Below are 27929 nucleotides of genomic sequence, written 5' to 3'. Positions count from 1 at the left end.
AAGACTGAAGATTCGCTAAAAGCAGGGATCAAAGTCTGAAAAGAGTGTGCAGCAATAAAATTAAATGCATACGTGGAGAGACTGGCCTTCAAAAGAGGAGAAAATCTCCCTCAGAGTTAAATGGAAGGTAGGAAGACAGAAGCTTAAGGATTCGATGCATGACACTGAGGAATTTGGTTGTTTGGTCTCCACTTTTGAGTAAGAAAGGAAATGACATCATAATTTGGCTATTGTTGAAAGTGTTGCTATAAACATTGGGGTACAGGTGCCCCTATCCACCAGCACTCCTGTATCCCTTGGGTAAATTTCTAGCAGTGCTATTGCTGGGTCATAGGGTAGATCTATTTTTAACTTTTTGGGGAACCTCCACACTGTTTTCCAAAGCGGCCAAATTATGGAAAGAGCCTAAATGTCCATCAACTGATGAATGGATAAAGAAATTGTGGCTTATATACACAATGGAGTACTACGTGGCAATGAGAAGGAATGAAATATGGCCCTTTGTAGCAACATGGATGGAACTGGAGAGTGTTATGGTAAGTGAAATAAGTCATACAGAGAAAGACAGATACCATATGTTTTCACTCTTATGTGGATCCTGAGAAACTTAACAGAAGACTATGGGGGCGGGGAAGGAAAAAAAAAAGTTTGAGAGGGAGGGAGACAAACCATAAAAGACTCTTAAAAACTGAGAACACAAAATTGCACCAGCATTCTTCTCAAAGCTAGAACAAGCAGTCCTAAAATTTGTATGGAACCACAAAAGGCCCCGAATAGCCAAAGTAATTTTGAAGAAGAAGACCAAAGCAGGAGGCATCACAATCCCAGACTTTAGCCTCAACTACAAAGCTGTAATCATCAAGACAGCATGGTATTGGCACAAAAACAGACACATAGACCAATGGAACAGAATAGAAACTCCAGAATTAGACCCACATAAGTATGGCCAACTCATCTTTGACAAAGCAGGAAAGAACATTCTATGGAAAAAAGACAGTCTCTTTAACAAATGGTGCTGGGAGAACTGGACAGCAACTTGCAGAAGGTTGAAACTAGACCACTTTCTTACACCATTCAGAAAAACACACTCAAAATGGATAAAGGACCTGAATGTGAGACAGGAAACCATCAAAACTCTAGAGGATAAAGCAGGAAAAAACCTCTCTGACCTCAGCCGCAGCAATTTCTTACTTGACACATCTCCAAAGGCAAGGGAATTAAAAGCAAAAATGAACTATTGGGACCTCATGAAGATAAAAAGCTTCTGCACAGCAAAGGAAACAATCAACAAAACTAAAAGGCAACCAACAGAATGGGAAAAGATATTTGCAAATGACATATCGGACAAAGGGCTAGTATCCAAAAATCTATAAAGAGCTCACCAAACTCCACACCCAAAAAACAAATAATCCAGTGAAGAAATGGGCAGAAAACATGAATAGACACTTCTCTAATGAAGACATCCAGATGGCCAAGAGGCACATGAAAAGATGCTCAACGTCGCTCCTCATCGGGGAAATACAAATCAAAACCACACTCAGATATCACCTCACGCTGGTCAGAGTGGCCAAAATGAACAAATCAGGAGACTATAGATGCTGGAGAGGATGTGGATAAACGGGAACCCTCTTGCACTGTTGGTGGGAATGCAAATTGGTGCAGCCGCTCTTGGAAAACAGTGTGGAGGTTCCTCAAAAAATTAAAAATAGACCTACCCTATGACCCAGCAGTAGCACTGCTAGGAATTTACCCAAAGGATACAGGAGTACTGATGCATAGGGGCACTTGTACCCCAATATTTATAGCAGCACTCTCAACAACAGCCAAATTATGGAAAGAGCCTAAATGTCCATCAACTGACAAATGGATAAAAAATTGTGGTTCATATACACAATGGAATACTACGTGGCAATGAGAAAGAATGAAATATGGCCTTTTGTAGCAACGTGGATGGAACTGGAGAGTGTTATTCTAAGTGAAATAAGTCATACAGAGAAAGACAGATACCATATGTTTTCACTCTTATGTGGATCCTGAGAAACTTAACAGAAGTCCATGGGTGAGGGGAAGAAAAAATAAAAGAGGTTAGAGAGGGAGAAAGCCAAAGCATAAGAGACTCTTAAAAAACTGAGAACAAACTGAGGGTTGATGAGGGGTTAGGAGGGAGGGGAGGGTGGGTGATGGGTATTGAGGAGGGCACCTTTTGGGATGAGCACTGAGTGTTGTATGGAAACCAACTTGACAATAAACATATTATAAAAAAGAAAGGAAATGACATAATGTGCTTTGAAAGGAGCAGGGTGGAGTGATCATGGGACATAGTCATAAATTCCGGTCTCCTGCCACATCTCACAGCACATCACAGACCTCTTTTATTTAGATCCCTAGCAAAATGGAAGAGGAAGCAATAGTGACGATGGGGCTGTTGCTTGGTGTAATGCATTTTGTCACTGCAGAGGTAACCTGAGAGCAAAAAACATGAGGAATGGAGTCTCTTCTATTTGCTGAATGCCTGTTGCACTGCAGTCTGGTTCCTCCAAAAGCACTAGACTTACATCAGACACCACCCTGTTATTTTAGAGTGTTAACGCAACTGTGTGTCATTCCCTGTGTATAAAATCTGATTTGACATAGTTCACAAAAATAGAAAACAACCAACTCTATTCTTGCGGCTTCAAATACATTAAGTTTTAACATCTCATACTGAGTTTGAATATAGAAAAAATTTTATTTAGCTTAATGATATAGTCTTATGATTATGGAATACCTGGTTAAAGGGGCTTTCAGGGACATTCAGAAAATCCCATTGATCCCATCATTGCTAAAAACAACCCATTAGTATATGGTCTCATTTCATAATGACTATTAGCTGGACTTATGAAAAGGGATAAGGCAAGAAATTTCATTCTCCTGAATACCCGTATCTAAAATAAGTACAGCTATAAATATGCCAATACATATGTTGTATGATAAGGATTTTCTAGTACATGTGCTAGGGAGTGATATATGGCAGTTATTCTTGAAAAGTCAATTACAAAGAAAAAAAATACAGGTTGTCATTTCTAAGACTAGAAAATGTTATATCAGAGGGATTAAAATAAACATTCCTTAATATATAGGATAAGAGAAGCAATGGAAGTTAGATTTGGAAGGGAATTTAGGTATAATTTTATGCAATCTCTTCCCTTTAAAACTGAGGGATCCAAAGCCCAGAGGAGGAAATAGCTTACTTAAGGGCACAATCTAGTTCAGCCACAAGTCTCTTGACTCATAGTCGCTGGTGATTTCCCCTTTGCCATAATGACAAATTTCTATCAGGCTTCTGGGGAATTATTTCCAGGGCCAGAACAGTGAGTATATGAACATATACAGGTACTCAATGATTTTTTTTAATTGGATAACTGTATCTCTGTTCTGGTCACTGATATTCTTGAGAGTTAGAAAACCACCCTCCAGCACCTAATATAGCTATATAAGGCACAATGACTTTAGAAAAATACAATTTAGAATTCACCATATATTAACATATTCATTATTTAATAAGAATTTCCCAACAATGAATAAGGGGTTATTAGCCCATTATTGTAGATTCAGTAAATTTGTATAACTTGTGCAAGGTTAAACAATCAGAAATGCTGGAATTTGAGCCCGCTTTTGGTCCTCTGACTCCAGAAGTCATGCTTTCTTTGCTAGAGCTTATGGTTTCTCCAGGATGTTTATAACCTCCAGAAAAAGAAAAATAAACCTGTGAGGCAAGAAGTAGGGAAGAAGACAGGGAGGAGAAGGAGATCAGAAGTGGTGTGAGGTTCTTATGGAGAATGCCGGTGCCTAAAAGAAATCAGGGTCCGCATAATAGACAAAGGGTTTGTGTTTTCCCTTGGTAGATCTGTTTGCGGGCTCCAAGTCTGGGTTGGCTCCCAAGAGGAAAAGAGCAAGGTTGGACAACTAGGAAGGAGGTGTTTTCTTCTAAGTGTGTTTGAAAGGCAGTGAAAGAGCACAACTATGGGAGTCAGGACGCCTACATTTTAGTCCCAATCCCTTAGATAGACAAGGTGCTTAGAAATGGTCCTTGCCATTTTGTGCCTCAGTTTTATTTGTTTAAAATGAGGTATGTTCAATTTCAAGATTCTCAAATGTTTTTCTTCCTTTACATCAATTCCCATTGGTAGAGGCTGCCAATAATTTGAGAAATGCCTGAAGTGAGATTCTGTAAACTGAGATTGCAACCCACTTTCTTGCCTGTAAACACCTGATTGCCTTTTTTTAAAATCAAAAACAACTTTTTATGCATTCTTGACTAATCACATAAAGTGATCATACGTGTGATTGATTAGCTTACTAAGTTGGGTTGTGAAATTATTCTCCCAGAATACTTTAGAAGAGTGATTTGTCCCTTTTACACCTTGGCTATATCTGATAGAAGTTTCATAGGTGGCAAAAAATTACAACTGATTTCTAGGGTATATACCTTTATTAACATCACCACTGATCTTGGATTAGTAGATTTCATCAGGAGTCACTATCAATACACTCAAGGGAATTGTTGGTTTATTTTGCCATTTTTCTCAGAGACTTTTAGGCCAGAGATTAAAAAAAATTTTTTTAATGTTTATTTGTTTTTGATACAGAGAGAGAGAGAGAGAAAACATGAGTGTGGGAGGGGCAGAGAGAGAGGGAGACACAGAATCTGAAGCAGACACCAGGCTCTGAGCTGTCAGCACAGAGCCTGACATGGGGTTTGAACTCACTAACTGTAAGATCATGACCTGAGCTGAAGTCGGACACTCAACCAACTGAGCCACCCAGGCGCCCCTAGGTCAGAGATTTTAAACTAGAGTCAAAAGATTTTGGGGGTACTGAAAGAGTGAAGAAATTCCAAACATTATTTTTATCTGAATCTATTTTACTATGTAAATAAAGTCCAAATCTATCAACTACATAGTCAACCACTGGGTTAAGTTCAGAAGTTTTATCACACATCTAGTTTTTTTTTTTTTTTCACTTGCATAGTGTTCTGGGGTATTTGTGAATGTACAGAAATTAGTTGTATGATTTTATCCTTTACCTAGAGTTTTAGCTTAGTGTTGGCGGTGTGTGAAGAATTTTAGGGGGCTTATAAAGACTCTAAAATAATAGGAAAATTTGGGGCATACATGAGTTTGTGGATATAGCTATCAACAGTTTCCCAAAAGGATAAGGTGACAACAAAGGTTTGTTTTCTTTTTTTTAAAGGTGACAACAAAGGTTAAAGAACCACCACTCTACATATCTTACAATAATGTCACAATTCAGGTATTTCTTTGGTAAAATGGGAAGTTGATTTGAATTTTAGTCTTAAAATTTTTAATAAACCCATAACCAAATGAGGGTTAATAATAAGTATATGATACCTCTTTTATACTTGATTCTTAAAAACAAACAAAACAAAATCCACTATGGTGCAAGTTATTGTTGATATAAATTAAAGGTAACCTAAAGAAGTGAAGATATATCATGTTCACGGATTAGAGTGTTAGATCATTTTAAGATACTGATTCTCCCCAAATTGATCTATAGAGTCAATGCAATCTCAATTATAATTCCAGCAGATGCTTTCAGGTAGAAATCAACAAGTTGATTCTACAAGTTATAGGTAGAAGCAAATGGTCTAGAATATCTATAGCAGTCTTAAAGAATAAATACAAAGTTGGAGGACTTACACTACTTCATGATTTATCATATGGCTATTGTAATTAAAATAGTGTGATACTGCTGGTGAATCAACAAATAGAACAATGGAATAGAATAAAGCCTAGAATTAGACCCCCCCCCCCCCACTTATCCAGTCAAAGACAACAACAGAATCTGGTGTGAGAAGAAAAATCTTTTCAATAAATTATAAAATTGGATATTCATATGGAAAAAAATTAAATCTCAACCTCTACCTTACATGAAACACAAAAATTAATTCCATATGGATCATATACCTAAATACAAACACTGAAAGAGAGACTTAAGGGAATGAAAACAGTATGAATCTTCTCAAAGTCACTACAAAATATTTTCCTCCTTCTTCAAAGTATTGTTCCCAATTCTCTTTCATAATTAAGTAGCTATACCCAATACTTAGAACACATTTCAGTTCAGTCTGTGTGGCTCTGAGGTAATCAAGCAATTTGCTAAAAAAGGATATAACTTCTACAGTAAGTTAGATATAAAATCTGGCAAACATACATTTTCTTATTCCTATGTTTATTATTTGAAGTTTAGGGCAAATAATTCACTTACCTTGATGAACAAAGTTGCCTAGACTTAGTTCAAATGATTCCAAAAGAGTTTTTTCTGGTCTTTAATATAACTTTGTTACATAGATGAAAGTGTCTATATATTCTCCTACTTGCTTCTCTTCCCTCTGCCCATTTCCAAAAGTAAAAAATAAAACATAACAACAATAACAACAGCAGCAGCAACAGTGAATCATACAACACAAAGTCATTTACCGGAGTCCGTAGAGAACTGTTCCATCAGGATGCAGTCGGATCATTCGATTCTTCACTGTAACCCCATGCACAAATGATTTCTTGTCATTCAGAAAGTAGGTGTCTGGCACCCAGAGTTGGTCAGCTACCCTGTTGTCTAGCGTGAGATTTAGTGGGATTCCAGAATAAGAAAGCCTTTTGTCTTTCCAAGATTGCTGGAAATACATGGTGAGTGTATAATCCTGTGAAATAAAGGAAACAAAAAATTGGACTCTCATCGCCGTCATCAAAGGCCTTCTGTATGAAAGAGATAATACGTACTATTGTGTAATCCCAGAGATCCACTGTCCTGCTGTCCCTGAGGAAGTTACACTTGAATACACTGAAATTTTCACCTCCAAGTATGGGACAACCAGTAGGTTACAAGTGTTGGAGTAATAATTGAATGTGTGGACAAGAATTCCCTCCAATGTAGGGTAAATCCATTTAAATGAATTTTAAGGTTTGGAGTTAAGGTCATGATCACGAGGAGGGTCACAAAGGAAAGTTGTACTGAAAGATCCATGTTCACAAAAATTAACATCTGGATATTATAGTTATGGTACCGTTTTGGAGGGGAATGTGTGCTCAATAATAACTTAAAAATTTATGCACTTAAAAGGAGAGGGTGTTTTCTAAATTGCCTCTTGAATGAATACTGCTGTTTGTCTTATAAGGGTCATCAATTACCATTATCTGGATCTTTCTAGCAAATTACAACTTGTCTATTGATACTAAAAATCACCTTTGGATGGAGATAATCATTTTGGCCTGAGAACTGAAATCAGCTGTGGAACTGCTCAGCCATTTCTCTCTTACCTCACTCTTGCTTTGCTTTAGAAATTGGGATCGCTTCTCAGCCTTTTGGCTAAGATCAAGTGTAGAAATTGGTTTGACGTCAGAGTTGGGTTTGTATTTGAGTTTGTTTCCAAACCTCTTGTACAAGATAACACTAAGGACTTCCCTTTGTGCATTTTTTTTCTGCCCAAGTTTCCCCTGGCAGTGAGAGTCAGGAAGATTTGGGTTCAATAAATAGATCAAGCTACTGGAAAGGGACTGTGATGATTATCTTAGAGTTTTAGTTGTTGTCTGTTTTTAAAGAACTTCATTACTATAAAGTGTAATTGTCCATTAAAAAATGGTAGCAGTAAAATCATGAAGTCTTTAAGATGTGAGTCTCAATATAATAAAAAGAGAGAGTTCCCTTTTTCTTTTAAAGGATATTTATCTGTCAGTAGTGATTGTGAATATTTTAGCGACAGTTAAGAAAACACTACATAACTCCTGAACAATGTCTGTGTCCTGCCATTGTTGCATATACCACTAATTGAGAAACATTGATTCACATCGGGCCTTACATCTGGGCAAACCGCACTTTATATAGATCCCTTTATGGATCTGTATGCCATTTCTGAAATATCCCAAAATATAAGACAATATTCATTCTGGATAATGAGCTCCAATGTCCTTTAACCATTATACTCAAGAACACTCACACTGTTTACTCAAGTGGCATCTTGCAATAATTCAAAGCCATTCTTTCTTGTTCAATGACAAGGACATTAGCTCTTCACTATTAATCACACAATATCCCTTAAAGCTCTAAAATCTCCTTCCACTTTACCTTCATTTAACAGAAAAGAAAATCCACAGGGTTACATACACTTCCTTTCTCAACCGCTACTATTCGCATTTGCATTCTCTTCAATTTTTTACCATAGCACCTTTTTGGAGGAAAAATGAATTGAACAGATTCTGGGCCTTAGATTTCAAAATACCTTGATTCCAAAGCCTATGACATGTGGACCTATGTAACATGAGTAACTAACTTAACCCCTTGTATCTCTGATGCCTCGTTTTTTAAAATTAATTAATTAATTAATCTTAATTTTGTTTAACATCTATTTATTTTTGAGAGACAGAGAGAGACAGAGCACAAGTGGGGGTGGGGCAGATAGAGAATGAGACAGAATCCAAAGCAGGCTCCAGGCTCCAAGCTGTCAGCACAGAGCCCGACACCGGGCTCAGAACCACAAACCATGAGATCATGACCTGAGCCGAAGTCTGATGCTTAAATGACTGAGCCACCCAGATGCCCAATCAGATGCCTCATTTTAAAGATGAAAATAATATCATTTACTAGCACTCACAATGTATTGTGAACATTACTTGGGAAATTATGGTGAAAGCTCTTTAGAAACTGTAATGTGCTAAACAAATATATGATCTTCAAAATTATTGCTATTTAAAGATTGATATCATACTTCCAAATTACTTTGAGTGTGCATATTCATTTTCATAAGCATTTCTATTTTTAAAAAGATGTTTATGAAAAAAAACTTACAGGCAGAAGGACCCCAATGACCACAAAAATAAGCAATTTTATGTGATCAATTGTAAGTCTGGGTGTTCGGTTCTTATTTGTAATTCAGCCAATGTAAGAAAAGTAATAACTATCCAAAGACATGTTATTGTAAACTTTGCCATGATGATCAGCACAGTCAGCAATGGAAAACATGTTTTAGTACTCATGCTGAATAGCCATTAGCTTCCAGACCTTCACAGGTGATACAAAGGATTTCCTCACAATGAGAACATGGGGCAAAATCCTTACACCAACTTTCCCTCAATAAAATTTTAATATGTGATGGGGAAAAACTTATAAAGGATTATAATGGCAAACAATACTCTGATAATAAATGCTATAATTAAAATATGAGTTTGTGGTAAGTAAACAACGGAGAGTGGAAAGGAGAAAATAATGTAAACATGAGTAATCTCTGCGTAGATTTGAGTGTGCATGTGTGTGTATGTGTGTGTGTGAGTGTGTGTGTGTGTGTGTGTGTGTGTGTGTGTGTGCATTTGCATAGACTTTCCCCTTTCCCTTTCTGGAAACTGTTTGTTTCCCGTAAAGAGAGAATTCTACACATGCAGTGAGATCTTTGCTCTCCACAACTCGCTCTTTTTTTTTTTACTAAATAAGGACTAAACTTCACATCATGCTTCTAAATTAGAGCAGTAATTTACCCTATTTTCCAGAAGAAGTAATTCAGTGAAAATGTACTTATGCTTGTATGTTACATTTGGAAGTGGGTGATGTGGCACAAGTAGTTTTCTGCACTTGTCTTATGTATGTCTAGCATTATTATCTTAATCCATGACATTCCCATGATAAGTGAAAATATGGACATACGAGATTGATATCCTTAATGAAAACTTTTGGAGGAGAATGGTAGTTTGGTTGTGGTGATAATGATGATTATGGAAAGACCCAAAATACAGCCGTGTCTCTTTTGTACTATCTGTATGATGGTACGAGCATCACAATAATCTCTTTCTCCTGGAGGAGGCTCTGTGGTTTTTGTAGTCTTTCCAACCCCATCACATTTTGTTCTTACAACCTCGCGAGACAGGCCAATTCTCTCTGAGAGAATTTATTATTTACAGGTCAGAGAAACAATGTACTGTATTTTAAAGAAATTATTCTTTCTATCTGCATCTTAATAGTAATATTAACAATGACATCTGAATATAGTAAAAGTCTATGACTTGTTTTTGTATACTACGTTTTTAGACAGAAAAGGAAGGCTTAAAATTGCTGCATTTTGTTGTCTTGTACACCAGATTTTCTATTATTTCTTTATGAATCAAGGTGTAAGCACTCAAGGGAGAATGGAAAATCTTGCAGAAAGAAATTAAAGGTAGCAATACGTTGAACAAGAACACTAAAGCCTTTTTTCTTCTGGGTGTATTTACAAGTGTTCAACCAGATTTCTCAAGTATGCAAGCTACTCTGAGAGAGGAAGAAGAGCAACGGATTTAAAAACTATGGGCCATCAGGGATTCTCTGACACTGAAGCAAATTAATGGGATTAACAGGTTTGAGTTGGCTAATGAAATTGGTCAGGCTAATTCAGGCATGAGAGAATGTGATTCATTGAGGAAAAGCAAGACAGATGATACCAAATCAGTAGTGCTCCATTAGACTCCAAAAGGTCATATTTTTCATAAATCTAAAAACGTTAAGGGAATAATAAATTATTTATCATAAAAAAAAACATGGGGGAGGGGAAGGAAAAAAAAAGAGATGGAGGGAGCCAAACCATAAGAGACTCTTAAAAACTGAGAACAAACTGAGGGTTGATGGGGGGTGGGAGGGAGGGGAGGGTGGGTGATGGGTATTGAGGAGGGCACCTGTTGGGATGAGCACTGGGTGTTGTATGGAAACCAATTTGACAATAAATTTCATATTAAATAAATAAATAAATAATTCTTGTGGAGAACAAAGGTTAAATCAGTGGTTTCAAACTCAAGGCAATGTTGCTCCCAGAGGACATATAGCAATGTCTGGAGATGGTTTTGGTTGTCACAACTGGGAGTGATGATATGTGCTACTGGCCTCTGTGGGCAGAGGCCAGGGGTGCTCCCTCTCAACACACACGTAATGCACTACCCAGCACAGACCCCACAACAAAGAATTATCTGGCTCAAAATGTTAATAGTGCCAAAGCTAAGAAACCCTTCCTTAGATGAAAATATCCTTCCTTTTAATATCAATAAAATATTTCAAAATCCTCTACCATTATTTACCATGAAAATTGTGTATATTCACTGGTCTACTTGGGCTTTTAACATATTCCTCAAAACTTTGTGCTAGGTAATTCTGACATTGGATGGTTTATAATTTGCCACTTTACCATAAGAAATCATTTGGTTAAAATGCATTATCTTGCATTGGATTAGGGAAAAAGAGTTGTGTGTTTTATTGGGGTATGCCTGTGACTAGAATGAGCTCTTAGATGTTATGCTGGGCTAAAAAAAGTGGTCTTTTATGAGCTGCCTCCACAACCAGCACATCTCAGGCTGGTTGACTTGTTAGTGAAGAGACAAAATATTGCTTTAACGTCTAGTAATATTGCATCCACACAGAAGGATCATACGAACAATCCCTTCTTTTCAAACTGTTCTCAGGAAAGGGGATGTGTGTGTGTGTGTGTGTGTGTGTGTTCGTGTGTATAAAAGAACCAGTGCTCTCGCACACATTTATATTTTATCTTTCACAAGTTCGAACATACATTATAAAGCATCCCAACCACAAATCCATGTTCCCTGTAAAATATTCATGCCAGTTTAGTTGAACTCTAATATGTGCTCTTTCCAAAGCTAAGGCTGCTTTTCCTAAGAGCTGATTGTGGTAGAGCTGTGCATCATTGCCTGCCAGTTCTGTGGTCCCTTCTAGGATGGAAACTGCCCTGCCTGCTGACCGAACAAGGCCACAATGAAATCTCATGATCCTGTCCCGCCCACCACCACCCCCACCTTGGGAACAGAGAGTAGATACCTAATTTAAAAGCAGCTGATCCACAGGCAGGAAATAAACCTGTGCCTGGATCAAAAAGATGAGATGAACCAATCGGAGCCCTCTCCCAGAAATTAGCTCTTGCATAAAGAATCTGACGGGAGCTGTAGGACTAAGTGCAAAAGTCATGACATAGAACTAGGGCTGCACTGCTATTATGAGGTTATGAGAGAAGAGAGACTATGAAAAAAAGAGGAAGCCAGCCTACACATAAAGCGACCGGAGAAAGGGAAATACAGCCGTAAGAGGAAGAGTCTGACATTGTGGGAGAATGAACAACTGAGTTCATGAAGGCTTTTTACTTCTTATTTCTAGTTCTCATGAGGTCTGGACATGTGGACATGTTTAATACTTTAACCTCTTAGGAGCCCTCTTTATATCATTGCAATAAACTCTGCTTTCTTTGTGCTGGTTAACTTCATTTTTATTTTCTCCAACCAGAAAAAAGCCATAATAATGATGCTGATCAACATCCATATCAGAATATAATTAAGAAAAAATTACACATATTAAGGAAACCCAACAAAAACCTCAGTCATCTGGCCTATCTTCCTGTTTTCAAAAAAGGGAGGTATTATGAGAAATTTGAGACCCAGAGATGGAAAATGACCGAAAAACAAAAAGAGAGACATATTTGGCTTTGTTTATTAACTGGAAGAGCAAAGAGAGAGGAGGAAAAGATATTTAACTTTAATCAAGACGATTCCCTATCAAACGCAATGACAATTCTGAAGAAAAGTTAACCTGGAAATTTATTCAAAGGATACAGGAGTGCTTATTCATAGAGACACATGTACCCCAATGTCTATAGCAGTGATTTCAACAATAGCCAAATTATGGAAAGAGTCTAAATGTCCATCAACTGATGAATGTATAAAGAGATGTGGCTTATATATACGATGGAATACTACTTGGCAATGAGAAAGAATGAAATCATGCCATTTGCAGCAATGTGGATGGAACTGGAAGGTATTATGCTAAGTGAAATAAGTCACTCAGAGAAAGACAGATATCATATGTTTTCACTCATATGTGGATCTTGAGAAATTTAACAGAAGACCATGGGGGAAGGGAAGGGGAAAAATAGTTACAAACAGAGAGGGAGGGAGGCAAACCATAAAAGAGTCTTAAATACAGAGAACAAACTAAGGGTGGATGGGGGGTGGGGGAAGAGGAGAAAATGGGTGATGAGTATTAAGGAGGGCACTTGTTGGGATGAGCACTGGGTGTTGTATGTAAGCGATGAACCACGGAATCTACCCCCGAAACCAAGGGCATACTGTACATATTGTATATTAGCCAATTTGACAATAAATTAGATTTTAAAAAAGTAACCTGGAGACTAGGTGTGTACGCTGGCAACAAGTAGTATAGCTTATAAAGATAGGGGGAAACAACCCACACAACTTGCATCTCATGCAAACAAAATTTAGTGAAAAATGGTCTGATAAATAAACCAATTTAAGTTGTAATTGAAATGAACCGCACAACATCTGTTTCTAATGCAACCTCCTGCTTAAATGAATGTTTCTGTATCAGTGTCACCATTAAATACATTCTGCCATGGAAATTCGTTATTGTATCTCCAGGTTTGCCGTTAATTTATAATCTTTTATCTTAACATCGTCTACTATTAAGTTAACTATTTATGTATGTTTGTTGTGCTTACTCCTTAGCCATGTTTTGCTACAGTACCTTTAAAATACATGCACTGTCATTGTTTCCAAAGCCCATATTCTCATTTATTATTGATTTTTTGCCCACGCACTGGAGCCTTGCACTATGCCTCAGAGAACATAGTCTTCTTTACCTTTGCCTTATCCTAAATAGCCCCATTTGGTTTATCCATCTGGGCAGTCAGGCTTTTTGTCAGTCTTGAGTTTTGTTCTGAACAATTCTAGAGTCAATCAACCTCGTGGGAAAACGGAAACAGCGAGTTAGGGGCTTGTACCAAATCAGAGGCACCTAAGAAAATCACACAGGCCGTTGTGATCATTGTGATACATGAACACACAGATGACATGGGATGTGACAGCTAGAGAATGCACTTGGGTTCTGATGCAATGAACTACGAGACTATTGGAAGTACTATTGGAGACTGAGACTGTACAATATAAGAATTTCAGCATTTGTAATCTAAATTTTTTTTAATGTTTATTTATTTTTGAGAGACAGACAGAGACAGAACATGAATGGGGGAGGGGCAGAGAAAGAGGGAAACACAGAATCCGAAGCAGGCTCCAGGCTCTGAGTTGTCAGCACAGAGCCCAACACGGGGCTCCAACCCACAAACCGTGAGATCATGACCTGAGCCAAAGTCAGATGTGTAACCGACTAAGCCACCCAGGCACCCCTCAGCATCTGTAACTTAATATCTACTGTAGAAGGTACAAAGACATATTGCCTTTAAAAATATAAAAACATTTTTCTACACAACAAATCCAATTTCTTCAAATGGATGTGATAAAATTAATGTTTCATCCAGTGTCAGTTTAAATGTCTTTATGTTCTAAAGTTTTTTTTTAATTTTTTTTTCCAACGTTTTTTTATTTATTTTTGGGACAGAGAGAGACAGAGCATGAACGGGGGAGGGGCAGAGAGAGAGGGAGACACAGAGTCGGAAACAGGCTCCAGGCTCCGAGCCATCAGCCCAGAGCCTGACGCGGGGCTCGAACTCACGGACCGCGAGATCGTGACCTGGCTGAAGTCGGACGCTTAACCGACTGCGCCACCCAGGCGCCCCTATGTTGTAAAGTTTAAATAATCAGAAGCTCAAATGGTTAGAGTTGTTTCCATGGTAAGATATATTGAAATGTTGGGCCCGCAGCAGGGATGATTTTCTAGAAACTTCTGAGGCAAAAAGATCTTAGGGTATTAGAATGACTGAGTCACTGTGTCAACATTTAATGGTTTTTTTACTATGCTTAATGAGTTGTATTATGCCAAATGCTGAGGAGAAAAAGTTGAGTAACACATTTTTCCTGCCTGCCTCCAGGAACTCATAGGTCAGTGGGCGAGACTCAGCACTATTAGTCCCAAGCTGTCCTGCTGTTCTCTGTAGTCTTCTCAGCTCTTCCTTTACCTGTGTAACCAGATTCCTGCATGAAATTCCCTCCACTTCAAATACTCTGAAGCAGAGTAGTTCCTCCCATCTTCATTGGTAGCTGCCTACTCAAGGAGACAAGATTATTGAGTAGGAGGGTGTCGGTTTAACAAGCTCTGGCATTCACCTAGGGAATAGATAGATAAGTCAGAGTTGACTTAACACAGCACTGAAGGAGAAGAGGGGAAGAGGAAAAACGTGTGCAGCAGTGAAGTTAGAAGAGAGCATCGGCTATGACCACTGGGTTTCTGACGTAAGTGAGTAAAGAGGTAACAATAAGAATTGAAGATTTGGGGCTGAGGATGACTAATGGTTTTCAGGCTGGTGTGTGTTGTGGGTGTCAGTGGCATTTGCACATTGAGATGCCAAGTAAGTAGTTATGGGCCAGAATATAGGAAGATAGGGCTCAGGGGGAAACAGAGCCATGTGAGTCATGAGTGATAGATGAAGTCATGAGAATGAATTGGCTCACCATGGAGACAGTAGAAGGTGAGAAGATAGAACCCCTGGGAAATTTGATTCTGTGATTAGTCACTCACTCCTTTGAGCTCCCACAACACTGTTCTCCCACTTTGATTGTAGCACTTGCAATTCTTTCTCAGTCCCACTGGATTCTGAGCTCCCCAAGGGCAAAAGATTTTTATTTTGTTTTTAATTTTTAGGCCCTGGCATAGTGTGCAGTGGAGAGCACAAACATGCTGGCTGAACGTGAATTAAGTAGTGTTGTGTGTCTGTAGCACTGGATATAAGCACTAAGTGTGTTAGTACAAATTCATCTTGCCACGTTCCAATTTTCTGAAAAAAACTTGTCATCCTTAGATAACATACATGGGGACTTACAGTTAACTAAAATAATTTCTAATCCGGAGTATTTTTGCTCTAACTGTTCAAGATTAATGGGTCTATAATTCCCACTAACATACGTAACTGATAAATCTCTGGGAAATGAGAAAAGCACATGGAGTTTAAAACAAACTTACTTTTTAGGGCTGAAGTCACGGTGACTTTCTACAAAATACTAAGAGACATATTTTGAAATATATCAAATGAAATTTCATTGATAGTTTCAGTAGTAACTTCTCATTTTGGAAGCATAAGGCTATTTACACCAAAGCTTTAAAAATGGACCGTATTCAGTGAAACTTTTGAGCTCATTCACAAATTAGTCAATATTGAAAATTATCAGTAAAATACTAGATTGGTGATTCATTCATCAAGAGAATCATAAATGTTACTGATGTGTAAAACCACATAAGTAATTACATATATATGACACGCTAAGTTTTTTCAAACTTCCTTAGTTGCAGAGATCCCTAGGAAACCAGTGTTTCCATTTTCTCTAATATCTCAGTAAGAGCAGAAGTAAAAACATATGCATGGAGTGGAACATTCAGAATGTGGTAGTTTTGGCTGACTATCCTGAGTTGAACTATGATTATATGACCAGGATGGTAACCATTATGTGGTATGCCTGGCAATTCAAGAAAACTAAACTATAAAGTGATGTAAGCTTGGGAAAAAACCATGAGAATCAGAATCAAACTAAAGTTCTGTTAAAACACACACTACTTAGAAGAGATGGAGAAAACTTTGCCATCATTTTCTAGCCCAGGAAGGTAGTCTTCTTTCGTGAATTGTGATCTTTTAATGTGAATAGAGCTTAAAAGGGAACAGTCAGTATAAAGTAAGGAGGGGAATTGAGGAGGGCATTTGTTGGGATGTGCACTGGGTGTTGTATGGAAAACAATTTGACAGTAAATTATATTAAAAAGATACATGTATATATGTATATAAAGTAAGGATTCTATTATGTTTTGTGGGAGGAGAATTAGATATTAGGAACTTTTCCCCCCAAGTCAGATGGTGCATACATATTTATTTATTTATATTTAAATTCAAGTTAGTTAATTTTTTTAATGTTTATTTTTTTTCTGGAGGGGGGGACAGAGAGAAAGGGAGACACAGAATCTGAAGCAGTCTCTAGACTCTGAGCTGTCATTAGAGCGTGACACAGGGCTCAAACTCACGAACCCCAAGATCATGACCTGAGCTGAAGTCGGAGGCTTAACAGATTGAGTCACCCAGGTGCTCCTCAATTCAAGTTAGTTAACATAGAGTGTAGCATTGATTTCAGGAGCAGAATTTAGTGATTCATCACTTACATATCACACCCAGTGCTCATCTCGACAAGTGCCCTCCTTAATGCCCATCACCCATTTAGCCCACCCCCCCCCCACCTCCACACCAGCAACCTTCAATTTGTTCTCTGTATTTAGGAGTCCCTTATGGTTTGCCTCCCTCTCTGTTTTTATCTCATTTTATTTTTCCTTCCTTTCCCCTATGTTCCTCTGTTTTGTTTCTTAAATTCTGTATATATTGAAATCATATGATATTTATCTTTCCCTGACTGACTTATTTCACTTAGTATAATACACTCTAATTCCATCCATGTTGTTGCAATTGGCAAGATTTCATTCTTTTTGATAACCGAGTAAGGAACTCTTAACTTTTTTTTTAATGTTTATTTATTTTTGAGAGAGAGACAGTGTGTGAGCAAGGGAGGAGCAGAGAGACACACACACACACACACACACACACACACACACACACACAGAATCTGAAGCAGGTTCCAGACTCCTAGCTGTCAGCACAGAACTCAACGCAGGGCTCAAACTCATGAATTGTGAGATCAAGACTTAGGCTGCAGTCAGATGCTCAACCGACTGAGCCACCCAGGAGCCCCAGGAACTCTTAACTTAAAACTAATAGGGTGAAAAGGAGAGACTGTTATGGGATACAATGATAGCTCTCTCAAGAGCCAAGTATTTCTGATATCTCTGAGAGCTGTCACTTACCCTTCCAGGAAGGAATCCTATAGAAACTCTCAGGAACTTTATTTTCAGACTTTCTAACAGGAAGATGGATTTCCATCAAATTATCCATCAGATTGTCATCCTAAAGAGACCATGGGTAATGGTCTCTTGGGTGTCCCTGCGGGACTCTCAAAATAGAATGGGTAGCCAAATTAAATGCTCAAATGTCAACTTTATCAAAATGTTTGCCTTCTTGCTCCATTCTCTCTTTTCTGTACCATCTTCCTTTGCTTAGTTTTCTTTTAATTTTCCTTTTAGAGATAATCACTATCAACTTTTGGTGGCTAGTTTTTCTATCAACTTAAAAAAATAAGATCATTTTATATACACTACCTTTTTATCAAGAAAATTATTACTTCTACACAGCTATTTATGTATTCATTTGCTTGTTTGTTTATTGTTTATCAAGATCTCTTTCTTCCTCTATCCTACTTTCTTTCACTAATTGGTAACTTGGTGAGCAACATTTTATATGTTTGCTCATACTCATACAATTATATAGGAACATATATATGTATAGATGGGAATTTATCATTGTTTTTTTCAAAAATAGCATTATATATATTCACTTCTATGAATCTTTCTCTTATTAATGAACAGCACAGAAATTCCTCCAAATCTATGGGTAGAGATATAACATTCCATTTGGTGGTTATACAGTGTACTATAATATAGAAATTAATCATATTCTATTAATGGCCACGAAGAACATTTCAGGGTGTTTTTTTTTTTTTTTTTTTTTTCCTCAACGTTTTTTATTTATTTTTGGGACAGAGAGAAACAGAGCATGAACGGGGAAGGGGCAGAGAGAGAGGGAGACACAGAATCGGAAACAGGCTCCAGGCTCCGAGCCATCAGCCCAGAGCCCGACGCGGGGCTTGAACTCACGGACCGCGAGATCGTGACCTGGCTGAAGTCGGACGCTTAACCGACTGCGCCACCCAGGCGCCCCTTTTTCAGGGTTTTTTAAACAACTAAAAACAGCATTGAAATAAATATTTTTTGATAGATAGATGATGGATAGATCGGTAGATCACAAGTACTGGTGTTTCAGTGCATCTTTTGCCTTGTGTGATGCTATGCTCTGGAGCTTAATATGGCAACTTGCTAAGACAAATAAAAATAAAACCACAGACTGCTCCTTTAGTACTATAAATTTCTAAATATTAAACTAAATTGAAATTTATAAAAAGCATTAACTAAGTAAGGTATCTTAAAGTCAAGTTTATAGAACTAAAGAGCTACATCAATATCCATACTGGTCATCTTCGGTGGCTCAAACTCGTTGAACATCTGTTCAAACTTCTCTTGGTCTTTGACTGGATCTGGCTACAAAGTGACTTGGCAGACCTTGCTGCAGAGAAGGACCTTGGCAATGTTATATCATTTAATGAGAAAAACAAAACAATAACGAAACTTTAAAGTCTAGGAACTTCCTTGGTAGTATAGAAAAAGTGGTTTGTGGATTGTAAAGTTACTAATTCTGATAAACTTAATAGTCCTCTAATACAATTTCATAGTCATTGGTCATATCAAACACGCATATCTAAAGAGATTTGCATTAAGGATATACACTGGACCCAACTAGGAACAAAACCTCCATGCTAACACCATGCTAAAACAAATTGACCCATCAACTAAGTCTTTGGCAAAAATAGAACTAAGATAGTTGGAATCTAGTTAAAGATTTATTGCTCACTAGTCCTGTGATCTTAGAGCAAATTTGTCAATTATTCTGAAATTCAATCTCCTTGTCTGTGTGAATGGCAGAAAAACTGTGAAGAAGTCTGTTGTAACAGTAAATCAAAATTATGTATGTAATAGTCCTAAAAATATTTAAAAACTATATGTGAATAAATGAGGAAAACAAAGTAGCTTTAAACATGTCACAGGACAATGAAATGCCTAATATATATTTGTACTCTCTTTAGCTGAGTTATCAATGCCCCTCTCTAAATACTTAATAAGAGCTGCCTGTTACTGAACGTTTACCTGTAGTAGGTGCTTTCTATATGTTATATTGTTTAAACTTCACAGCACCTTTATGAAGTTGGAATTAGTATTCTCTTTTTATAAATGAGACTCTGAGTTTATGAAATGCCCAAAATGACTCCGCTCAAAAAACGTCAGATTTGCGATTTGAACCCACATCTGTCTGACTTTAAATTCCTAGTTCTTTCCAGTATATAACAAGCAATGGCTTAAGTATGTATCACAAGCACGAAAGGTTTTTCTCCTAGGACATGGTTTTTGTCTCCTGCCTAAGGCTGACTTCTGACTTGCTTTATTATGGATTAATCATTAACAATCAGTTCTAATGTAGACTTTTCAGTCCTCTCTGATGTTTTATCCGTGAAGTCTCCTTCATCGGCTGTTGCTGGTAAGGAACACCACTGCCATGCTCTTATCTGTGTGCAGCTGACATCCCCACAGAATGCTAAATACAATCAATTGTTCATCACTGCCCTGGATGATTCTTCAGATGTTAGCTGAGGGAAAGACAACATTTTCGTTCTACGATATCCTCAAGGAGTATAGGAAGTAGGATAAGTTTCTTTTGGTAGGATGGCTTCCCGTTCAAAAGCCTGCCAAAGTATTTTACTACTTCTAAGTGAAGGCCTTCTTAATCATCGTCTATGGTAGCAACTGTATTTTCCTTGCTGGCAGTTATTTCTAAGTAACAGTAAGATGAAAGGCAAACATGGCAAGTGCCTAAAGGTTAAGAATCTTTTAATTTAGATTGTGTGTGCATGATAACACTCTAGGAGAAGAGAGCACATACATTTGTTGAGGGTGGGAGCTACTAGGCTTTACTTCTATGCCTCCGGCACCGGATGATGGAATGCTGAATGAAACAACTATTCATGGCCCCAAACAGAATCACGCCCACCCACACTTAAGTCTGCTTCTCTACCTCCGCCCCCATCTCCATTCCCCATGTTGATCAAATCAGAAGCTAAAAATCTTTCTGGATTCTTTTCTCTGTCTCAATTTCCAAATTAAATGAGTCAATAAAACCTGACCTTTTTATTTCATGAAAATATCTCTTTATTCCATCCACAGATGCCACGATTTAGTTTGGCATTTATCATTTCTCACCTGATTAACTGTAAGCGGCTTCTAACTAGTCCTCTACTTTTGGTCTTGTTCTTCTTCCCTAATGCATTTTGATATATGGCAGGTAAAGTGGCATTTCCATTTTTAAAAATTGCATGATGAATATGTTGCTCCCAAGGTTAAACTTTGGTGGTCCCTCCAAGTTGTGAAGATAAAAATACAAATTGCCCAAGGGCAAACAACGTGCTTCCTTTGTTCCTATTTCTCTAATTGCACTTCCTTACTCGATTCCTTTTCCACTCTACCATCCAGCCACGCTTGTCTTCTCTCAGTTCCTCAGACACACGGTATTTCCTCTTGCTGTGAAGTCCTCTTGCCCTAGAACCATCATTCTTCTTCTCTTGCCCCTGGCCACGCCCTACTGATCCAGGCCTCAGATTGGAAGCCAAATTGTACCTTTCTATCCCTAATCAGAAAAGAGAAAGTTTGGGTTTGGTCTCTCCTATTGCTCCCCCAGGACCCTCTCTTCATAACCTGTATTTCTCTGCAAGGAAAACTGGCTGGGTGCTCTTCCATTTCCTCCACCAGCCTGTGAGCTCCATGAAGACATATCTATTTTGTTACTCCCTGTGCTGAGGACGAGGCCTGCAGCCCAGAGGGTATCTAACAACTTGTTGAATGAAGCAATAAATTGTTGAGAGGAGGGGTAAATCCAGAGGGAGACAGCCCAGTTAAGATTGTAGCAGAGGTGAAACATACTAGGAATCTGAATGGCGGCAGAGTAGGAGTAGCCTAAGGAGAGGAGTAAGAAACAAAACATTGGAAGGAAAGAGAATGGATTTAAACTGGTTGCTGGGAATATGAGAAATAAAGAAAACAAGGCCATCACTAGAGGAGTACCAGAATTCAGGGAAAAGTTGATGTATTTATGCTGGACATTAATTCAAAGAGCTTGAAGTGGAGATATAAGTATTGTAACTGATCATGAGATAAGTAGATAAATATCAGGGGCACATATTTAATAAGCCCTCATCAACTCTATGGGGACAGAATTAAATGAGATTATCAAAGTGAATGTATCAAAGATAGAGGCAAGACAAGGGTGTAGGACAGAAGCTTGGTGCATATCAGTCTTCACCCACCCACCACCTTGCACTGGCTAAATGCCAAAATGCTCTTTCAGTGTGTGAATGCAGGGCGATTGATCAATTATCACTCAAGAGGAGAGATGGGGTATTAGTAACTACGAACAGTCTGAATATCAAAATCTACAGATAAACTCCAAACCCATTTTTACAAAATTCTAATATTTAGCTGAGAAAACTGTTTTCTCATGTAAAGTGAAAGATGTCAAGGACAAATAAGACTCACTTCTTAAACTATATCATTTTGTTTATTTTTAGTGTGTCTTATCCACTCCTAAGGGAGGTGTATGTTTCAAAGTTAGGCATCAGCAACAAAAATGACCCAGAAAAAGAAATTGCCTTGAATAATTTACCACCCAGCCAATCAAGTTTCTAATTAAATTGTGGAGTCACACACCAACATGTTCCTTTTAAGCATATTTAAAATGTATTAATTTAGTCATATGCTAGCCTTTTCCTTGTCATAAAATTTTTCTAGATATATTACTTAAAAAATTCACATGGGGATTTGGTTTGCTAATGAGAATAAACCTAAGGATCTGGAGAAGTGGGTTTTAGATCTATGGATAATCTTTGTCAAATCAAATTCCCAGACAGTGAGCAATTTCATCTAGTAAAATGAGGGGGTTGCCTAGATCAATGATTCTCACACTCAGTGTATGTAATTAACGTCAGGACCACTTGGACTACTGAATGTGATTCTAAGGAGCACCATCTTGAAATTTACATTTTTTGGATGAAGGCTTCCAAGAACATTAGTATGCTTATTAAATTCTCTGATCATAATTCAAGAAATGGTGGCCTGGGTATTTTTCTTCAAAATCCTAAATGATCCATGTCTATGCTTTCATTAGTCCTATAAAATCTGTATCTGTTCCTGTCTCTATCTACTTATTTATTTAGTTAGTGATGAGAGAGAGAGAGAGAGAGCACATGAGTGGGGGAGAGGGGCAGAGGCAGAAGAAGAGAGAGAATCTTAAGCAGGCTCCATGCTCAGTGTGGAGCCCAACAAGGGGCTGGATCTCACTACCAAGAGATCATGACCAGAGCTGAAATCAAGAGTTGGAAGCTTAACCAATGAGCCACCCAGGTGCCCCCCTGTCTCCACTTATAATGTCATTCCCTATTTTATCAATTTCCTTTTGTGTTGTCTTTTCACTAAAGCAAAACAAATATAAGCCTTGGAAACTTCTCTTAGTGTTGCTCTACAAGAAACACATTTTCTTGAATAACGAAAGAGGAAAAGGGAAGGATAGAGAGAAAAAGTAAAGGAGAGAAGGTCCTTTATCTTTACTTTCACGTACTGTGTATTTTCCTGCCCTTCCAACTCACTACTTTCAGCTTAGCACATTTGTTTTATTTTATTTTATTTTTTATTTTTTTAAAATTTACATCCAAATTAGTTAGCATATAGTGCAACAATGATTTCAGGAGTAGATTCTTTAGCGCCCCTCACCCATTTAGCCCACATTTGTTTTTAAAACATGTAACTCAGAAGCATACTGAAATACTAGCTCAGATGTGAGTGGAAATAAAGGATCAACAAGTAATATGGCCACTGAAACAATATCTGCAAGAATAATGCAGATTTTATTTTTGAAGAGCAGCTTGAGTTCTTTCCAATTCTTCATACCTCATCTGTGGCCGTTTCTCCATCCTGAATATGGAAGAGACTGAAGGACAAGGACAAGGGAGGTCTCGTATAAAAACATCACAGAGAGCCTTAGGAAGAAAAAAACACACACTATGCTGATGTATTTTTTCATCTGCATGGAGCAATGTGTATTTTGGTTCAGTGTTAAAAATCCTTAAGCTATTTCTCTCATGTCACAAGTTTAAGGAGTTATCTATGAATGAGTCAGCCTGACAGTTGCCATGGTAACAATGCTCATCCCTTTGGAGTCTGTCCCCTTGTAACGTTGCCGCAGAAATACCTTAGTTTCAGGAGGATCTGAAGTTCCTCCTAGATTTAAATATTCATTATGTTATATATGCATTCCCTGATTTTTCAAGATTACCTGACTAGAAATCATTTTTAGAGCTCTATAAATAGACCTGCTACGTCATCCTCCTTTCTTCCACAGATGAAAGACAAGTCCATAAAAATCCTTCCTGTGCTCATAGCACAACCAGTCTCTCTCGCTCCCCTCACCCCTTTCCTGGGCATAAATGTGGGCACATATGTGGGCAACCAGTGTCCTTCATATTTGAAATGTTTGAAGAGACCACTCTAGACAGCAATCATAAGCCCCTATTTTCAGGAGAGTGGTTGAAAATACTTGCAGACTGCCACGCTGCAACTGTGCATGAATGTAAATGATGCTGTCATTTAGAGTGTAGTCACTATGGGCAACGTTGGTGTGGTTTCTGATTTATATTCTAGGAACAATCTATTTGACAGAATAAAATTGCTTGTAGTTTCTATACCTTCAAACAGAGAAGTCCAGACTTTTCTTTGACAAGCAAGGTTCTCAATAATCTCTCTCCATGTACTTTTCCAACACCTTTTCCTTCTTGACTACCTGCCTACTCAGGCATGTCCTACTGCAGACACAAAGGGCTACTCATTATTTCTTTAACATTTTGTATTTTCCCATACTTCAGTGTTTGGTTATACTTTTTTCTCTTCTTAAAATCAAAATCCTACTTACCTACAAGGTCAAAGATTTTGCCAATCCTCCCTCCGGGCCAAATTAACCTCCCCCCCACTCTGCTCTTTGTTACTTTGTCAATGTCTCTATGGAGCATTGACACATTCCACCTAGTGTGGTCATGATGTAGCTATTCAGAGGCCTGTCTCCTCACTCTATGCTTTAGAGGTTGTGCCCCATGTCTCATTCATCTTTGTGTGCCCATAATATTTAGCACATAGACACCAGCTGATGTTCACTAGACTTAAATATGTTGATGTGAATGGAATAAAATATTCACGGAAAACAGCCAAGTGAAGAGCTTTGAGATCCTGGTTGGTCACGGTATAATACAACACTCATAGTACACATAGGCTGGCGTCTTTGCAATATGGTGTTTATGAGTACCCCATTTCTGAAGTAAGCATGATGGGCTGTTGACTATGATGGTTTCTCTGAAATCCACTGCCAAGCTGCACTTTTAGAAACTGTAGTCATGTGGTATCATGATTAGAGCATAGGCTTTAAAGTAAAAAAGATCTGAATTCAACCTCAGCTTTGTTATTTACTAGCTCTGTTACAAAGTCATTTTGCCTTTCTAAGGTCCAGTTTCCTCACCATTAGATTGGAATTAATTGAGATAATATAATAAAAGTCTTCGTGCAGCGCTTCATATACAATCATGCATTCCATAAATAGTAGTGATTACTACTGCAAGTATAACTCAGAGATACTTCAGGAGGTTAATATATCTCAATTGTTCTCATGGTACCACTGGGAATCCTCTTTGTGATTGTTATACTGCACATGAAATAGTCTGCTGAGGGTGTACCAGGTCCACAGCTATTATTTCTGATACGAATCTGACCGTAGTTTGGTCAAATAACTTTCCCAGACTAGGCGCAACTCTCTGATGCAAATAAAGAACTTCTATAGATTAGGCAGTGGGCTACAGATTGGCCTTAAATATTCATGCTGCACGTTATGTATGCTCTATACTCAGTGAGACTCTCTTCCTTCTGAAGGTAAGACACACAGACAAGGACACAGTTAATAGCATGGGGCAGAAACAAAGACACAGCAAGAGGAAGCAATGTTTAGAAAAAAAGGGGAGTTTAGCATGAGTTGCTGGGGAAAACAGGGGACTTGGAAGTGCTTACAGAGAAGCAAAGACAACAGGCAGCAGAGTCTCCTTAATGTTATTGCTGAGACTCTCTAGAGCTAATCCGGGATCTTGAGTCAGGTTCTATTTCCCAGTGAAGCCCCGCTGTGTGGGTGCTAAGACTATTGTCAGTAATTCTAGACCCCTCCTTGTATCATCACTCAAATAACAGGAACCCCTCTATTCTTTACATCCTGAAAATGCCTACCTGATGATGTCAACATTTTTGATTTAGAAATGTCTACCATTTGAAATTTATCCCAAGGCCATCACTTAGTCACTTACCAGCTATTTTTTGAGTAGTTACCATGTGTCAAGGACTCTGCTGGGCATTGGAACCCCAGGGAGAGTTACTTTCTCCCTCCTCTCTGCCAGTCCTACACCTTAGCATTAAACTCAGTGTCCAACATTGCATTTGTCTAGAGCTACATGTATTAATCTTTTCCTAGCCTCTTTCTTCCAGGAAGGCAGTATTTATGTGTTCTTTTTTCCCCGTATCTCGCACAAGGTCCAGAACGTAATAGGCATTCGTTAACAATCTTGGATGTTTACAATCATGAATACATTGATCAAACAGAACTAAGGTTGATTTCATGGTGACACTGATACAAGTTTTTTGAAGAGCAGTATATAATACTGAGACCAATCTTATTTTTAACCATGAGGTTGTGAATGCTCCTCTCAAGCTTATGTTAATTGAGTTGGCATATATATAGGCACTTTTTCTAAGTCCTTCATTTGGAAATTTCTACATCATGCCTCTTTATTGAAGTCTTTTATCTCACTTATACACGTACTTAATTCTGCTCTAAGCAAAGTCTATTTTGTGAGATTCTTTGCATTGTCAAAGAGCAACTTAAAAAAAAGGTAACAACTTGAGACAAGCGTTTCTGTTATTTCAGAGAGACTTTTTTTTTAACACAATGTCATAGAAGGCACAATGATGTACTTATGATCTGTTTAGTTTTTTCCACTCAGTGGTACCAAGAAACAAGGGCCAAACCCCCTCATTTGTAATTCCCTCCAAATAACCAAGGACAGAAGCCTAGTTTAATTTCTAAAGGTAGTTATATTTAGCTGTAAGACCATATTATTTGATGAATTTAATTATAAAGATTGAAGATTTGTTTGAAAAGTTTGCTGAGAAGATTTCAACAAGAGAAATAGCTACTGAAATACTGTATGAGTTACAACTGGCATTCAGAAGGAAACCTTGAACTAGGTAAGTACCTTCTCTCAAGGTGCTGACAAAGACAGGAGGAATGGAACTAACATTTCTTGAGCATTGACAGTGGACCAGATACTTTGCTCTTCATTTTGTATACGTGTTCTCGCATGGTGCACTTAGCAATTCATAAGAGCTGGTGTGATATAAAGACTGAGATTGAGAGGGATCGAAAAGGCTGCTTGTAAATGTTATGATCTGGGGTTTGAATCCAGGTATGCCCAAGTCCAAATTTGCACACTTTCTACTATACCTTTCATGCTTGCCATAGTGGGCTGAATGGTAGCCTCCCAAAAGATATGTCCATATTCTAATTCCCAGGACCTGTGAAAGTAACCCTACTTGGAATAAGGGACATTGGAACTGCAATTAAGTTAAGGATCTTGAGATAAGATCATTTGCGGTTATTCAGGTGGGCCCTAAAGCCAATGACATGTGTCTTTATAGACATATACAGAGGAGAGATACAGGGAGAAAAGAAGGTGATGTGAAGATGAAAACCAAGATTGGAGTTACATGGCACAAGTCAAGGAATGCCTGGAGCCACCAGAAGCTGAAAGAAACAAGGACAAAATCTCCCGTACAGCCTTCAGAGGAGCACAGCTCTGCTGACACCTTGATGTCAAACTTCTGGTTTCCAGAACTGAGAGAAAAAAAAAATCTGTTGTTTGAAGCCACCTGGTTGGTGGTAATTTATTACTGCAGGTGTAGGAAACAAACATACCTCCTGAAGTTGTTCTTTCAAATTTGGTATATATTTTTGGATATTCACTAACATAGTCACTCAGCCTTATAAGTAATATTTTAGTACTTTGAATTTTATGTTCTAGAATTTTAAGCCTTACGTGGAATATAAAATGTATCATGTCCCTGCCTTC

At 38.0% G+C, this 27929-nt stretch overlaps 1 protein-coding gene and 1 non-coding gene across 2 annotated transcripts in view; one reads left to right on the top strand and one right to left on the bottom strand.

Moving 5' to 3' along the window:
- Positions 1-27929, bottom strand: part of LOC125923623 (gamma-aminobutyric acid receptor subunit beta-1-like) — a 244589-nt gene that overhangs the window by 101823 nt on the left and 114837 nt on the right. The window contains exon 2 of the mRNA XM_049632025.1: positions 6480-6700. Within this exon, the coding sequence (XP_049487982.1) occupies positions 6480-6700 (221 nt within the window). The remainder of the gene's footprint in view (positions 1-6479; positions 6701-27929) is intronic.
- On the top strand, positions 7346-7529 carry LOC125924199 (U2 spliceosomal RNA). The gene has a single exon (XR_007458340.1). It is a non-coding gene; the product is annotated as a U2 spliceosomal RNA (small nuclear RNA).

The sequence above is a fragment of the Panthera uncia genome, chromosome B1 (assembly GCF_023721935.1).
Source record: "Panthera uncia isolate 11264 chromosome B1, Puncia_PCG_1.0, whole genome shotgun sequence".
Lineage (NCBI taxonomy): Eukaryota > Metazoa > Chordata > Mammalia > Carnivora > Felidae > Panthera > Panthera uncia.
Note: the sequence above shows the minus strand (reverse complement) of the source record. Positions and strands in the feature narration are given on the sequence as shown.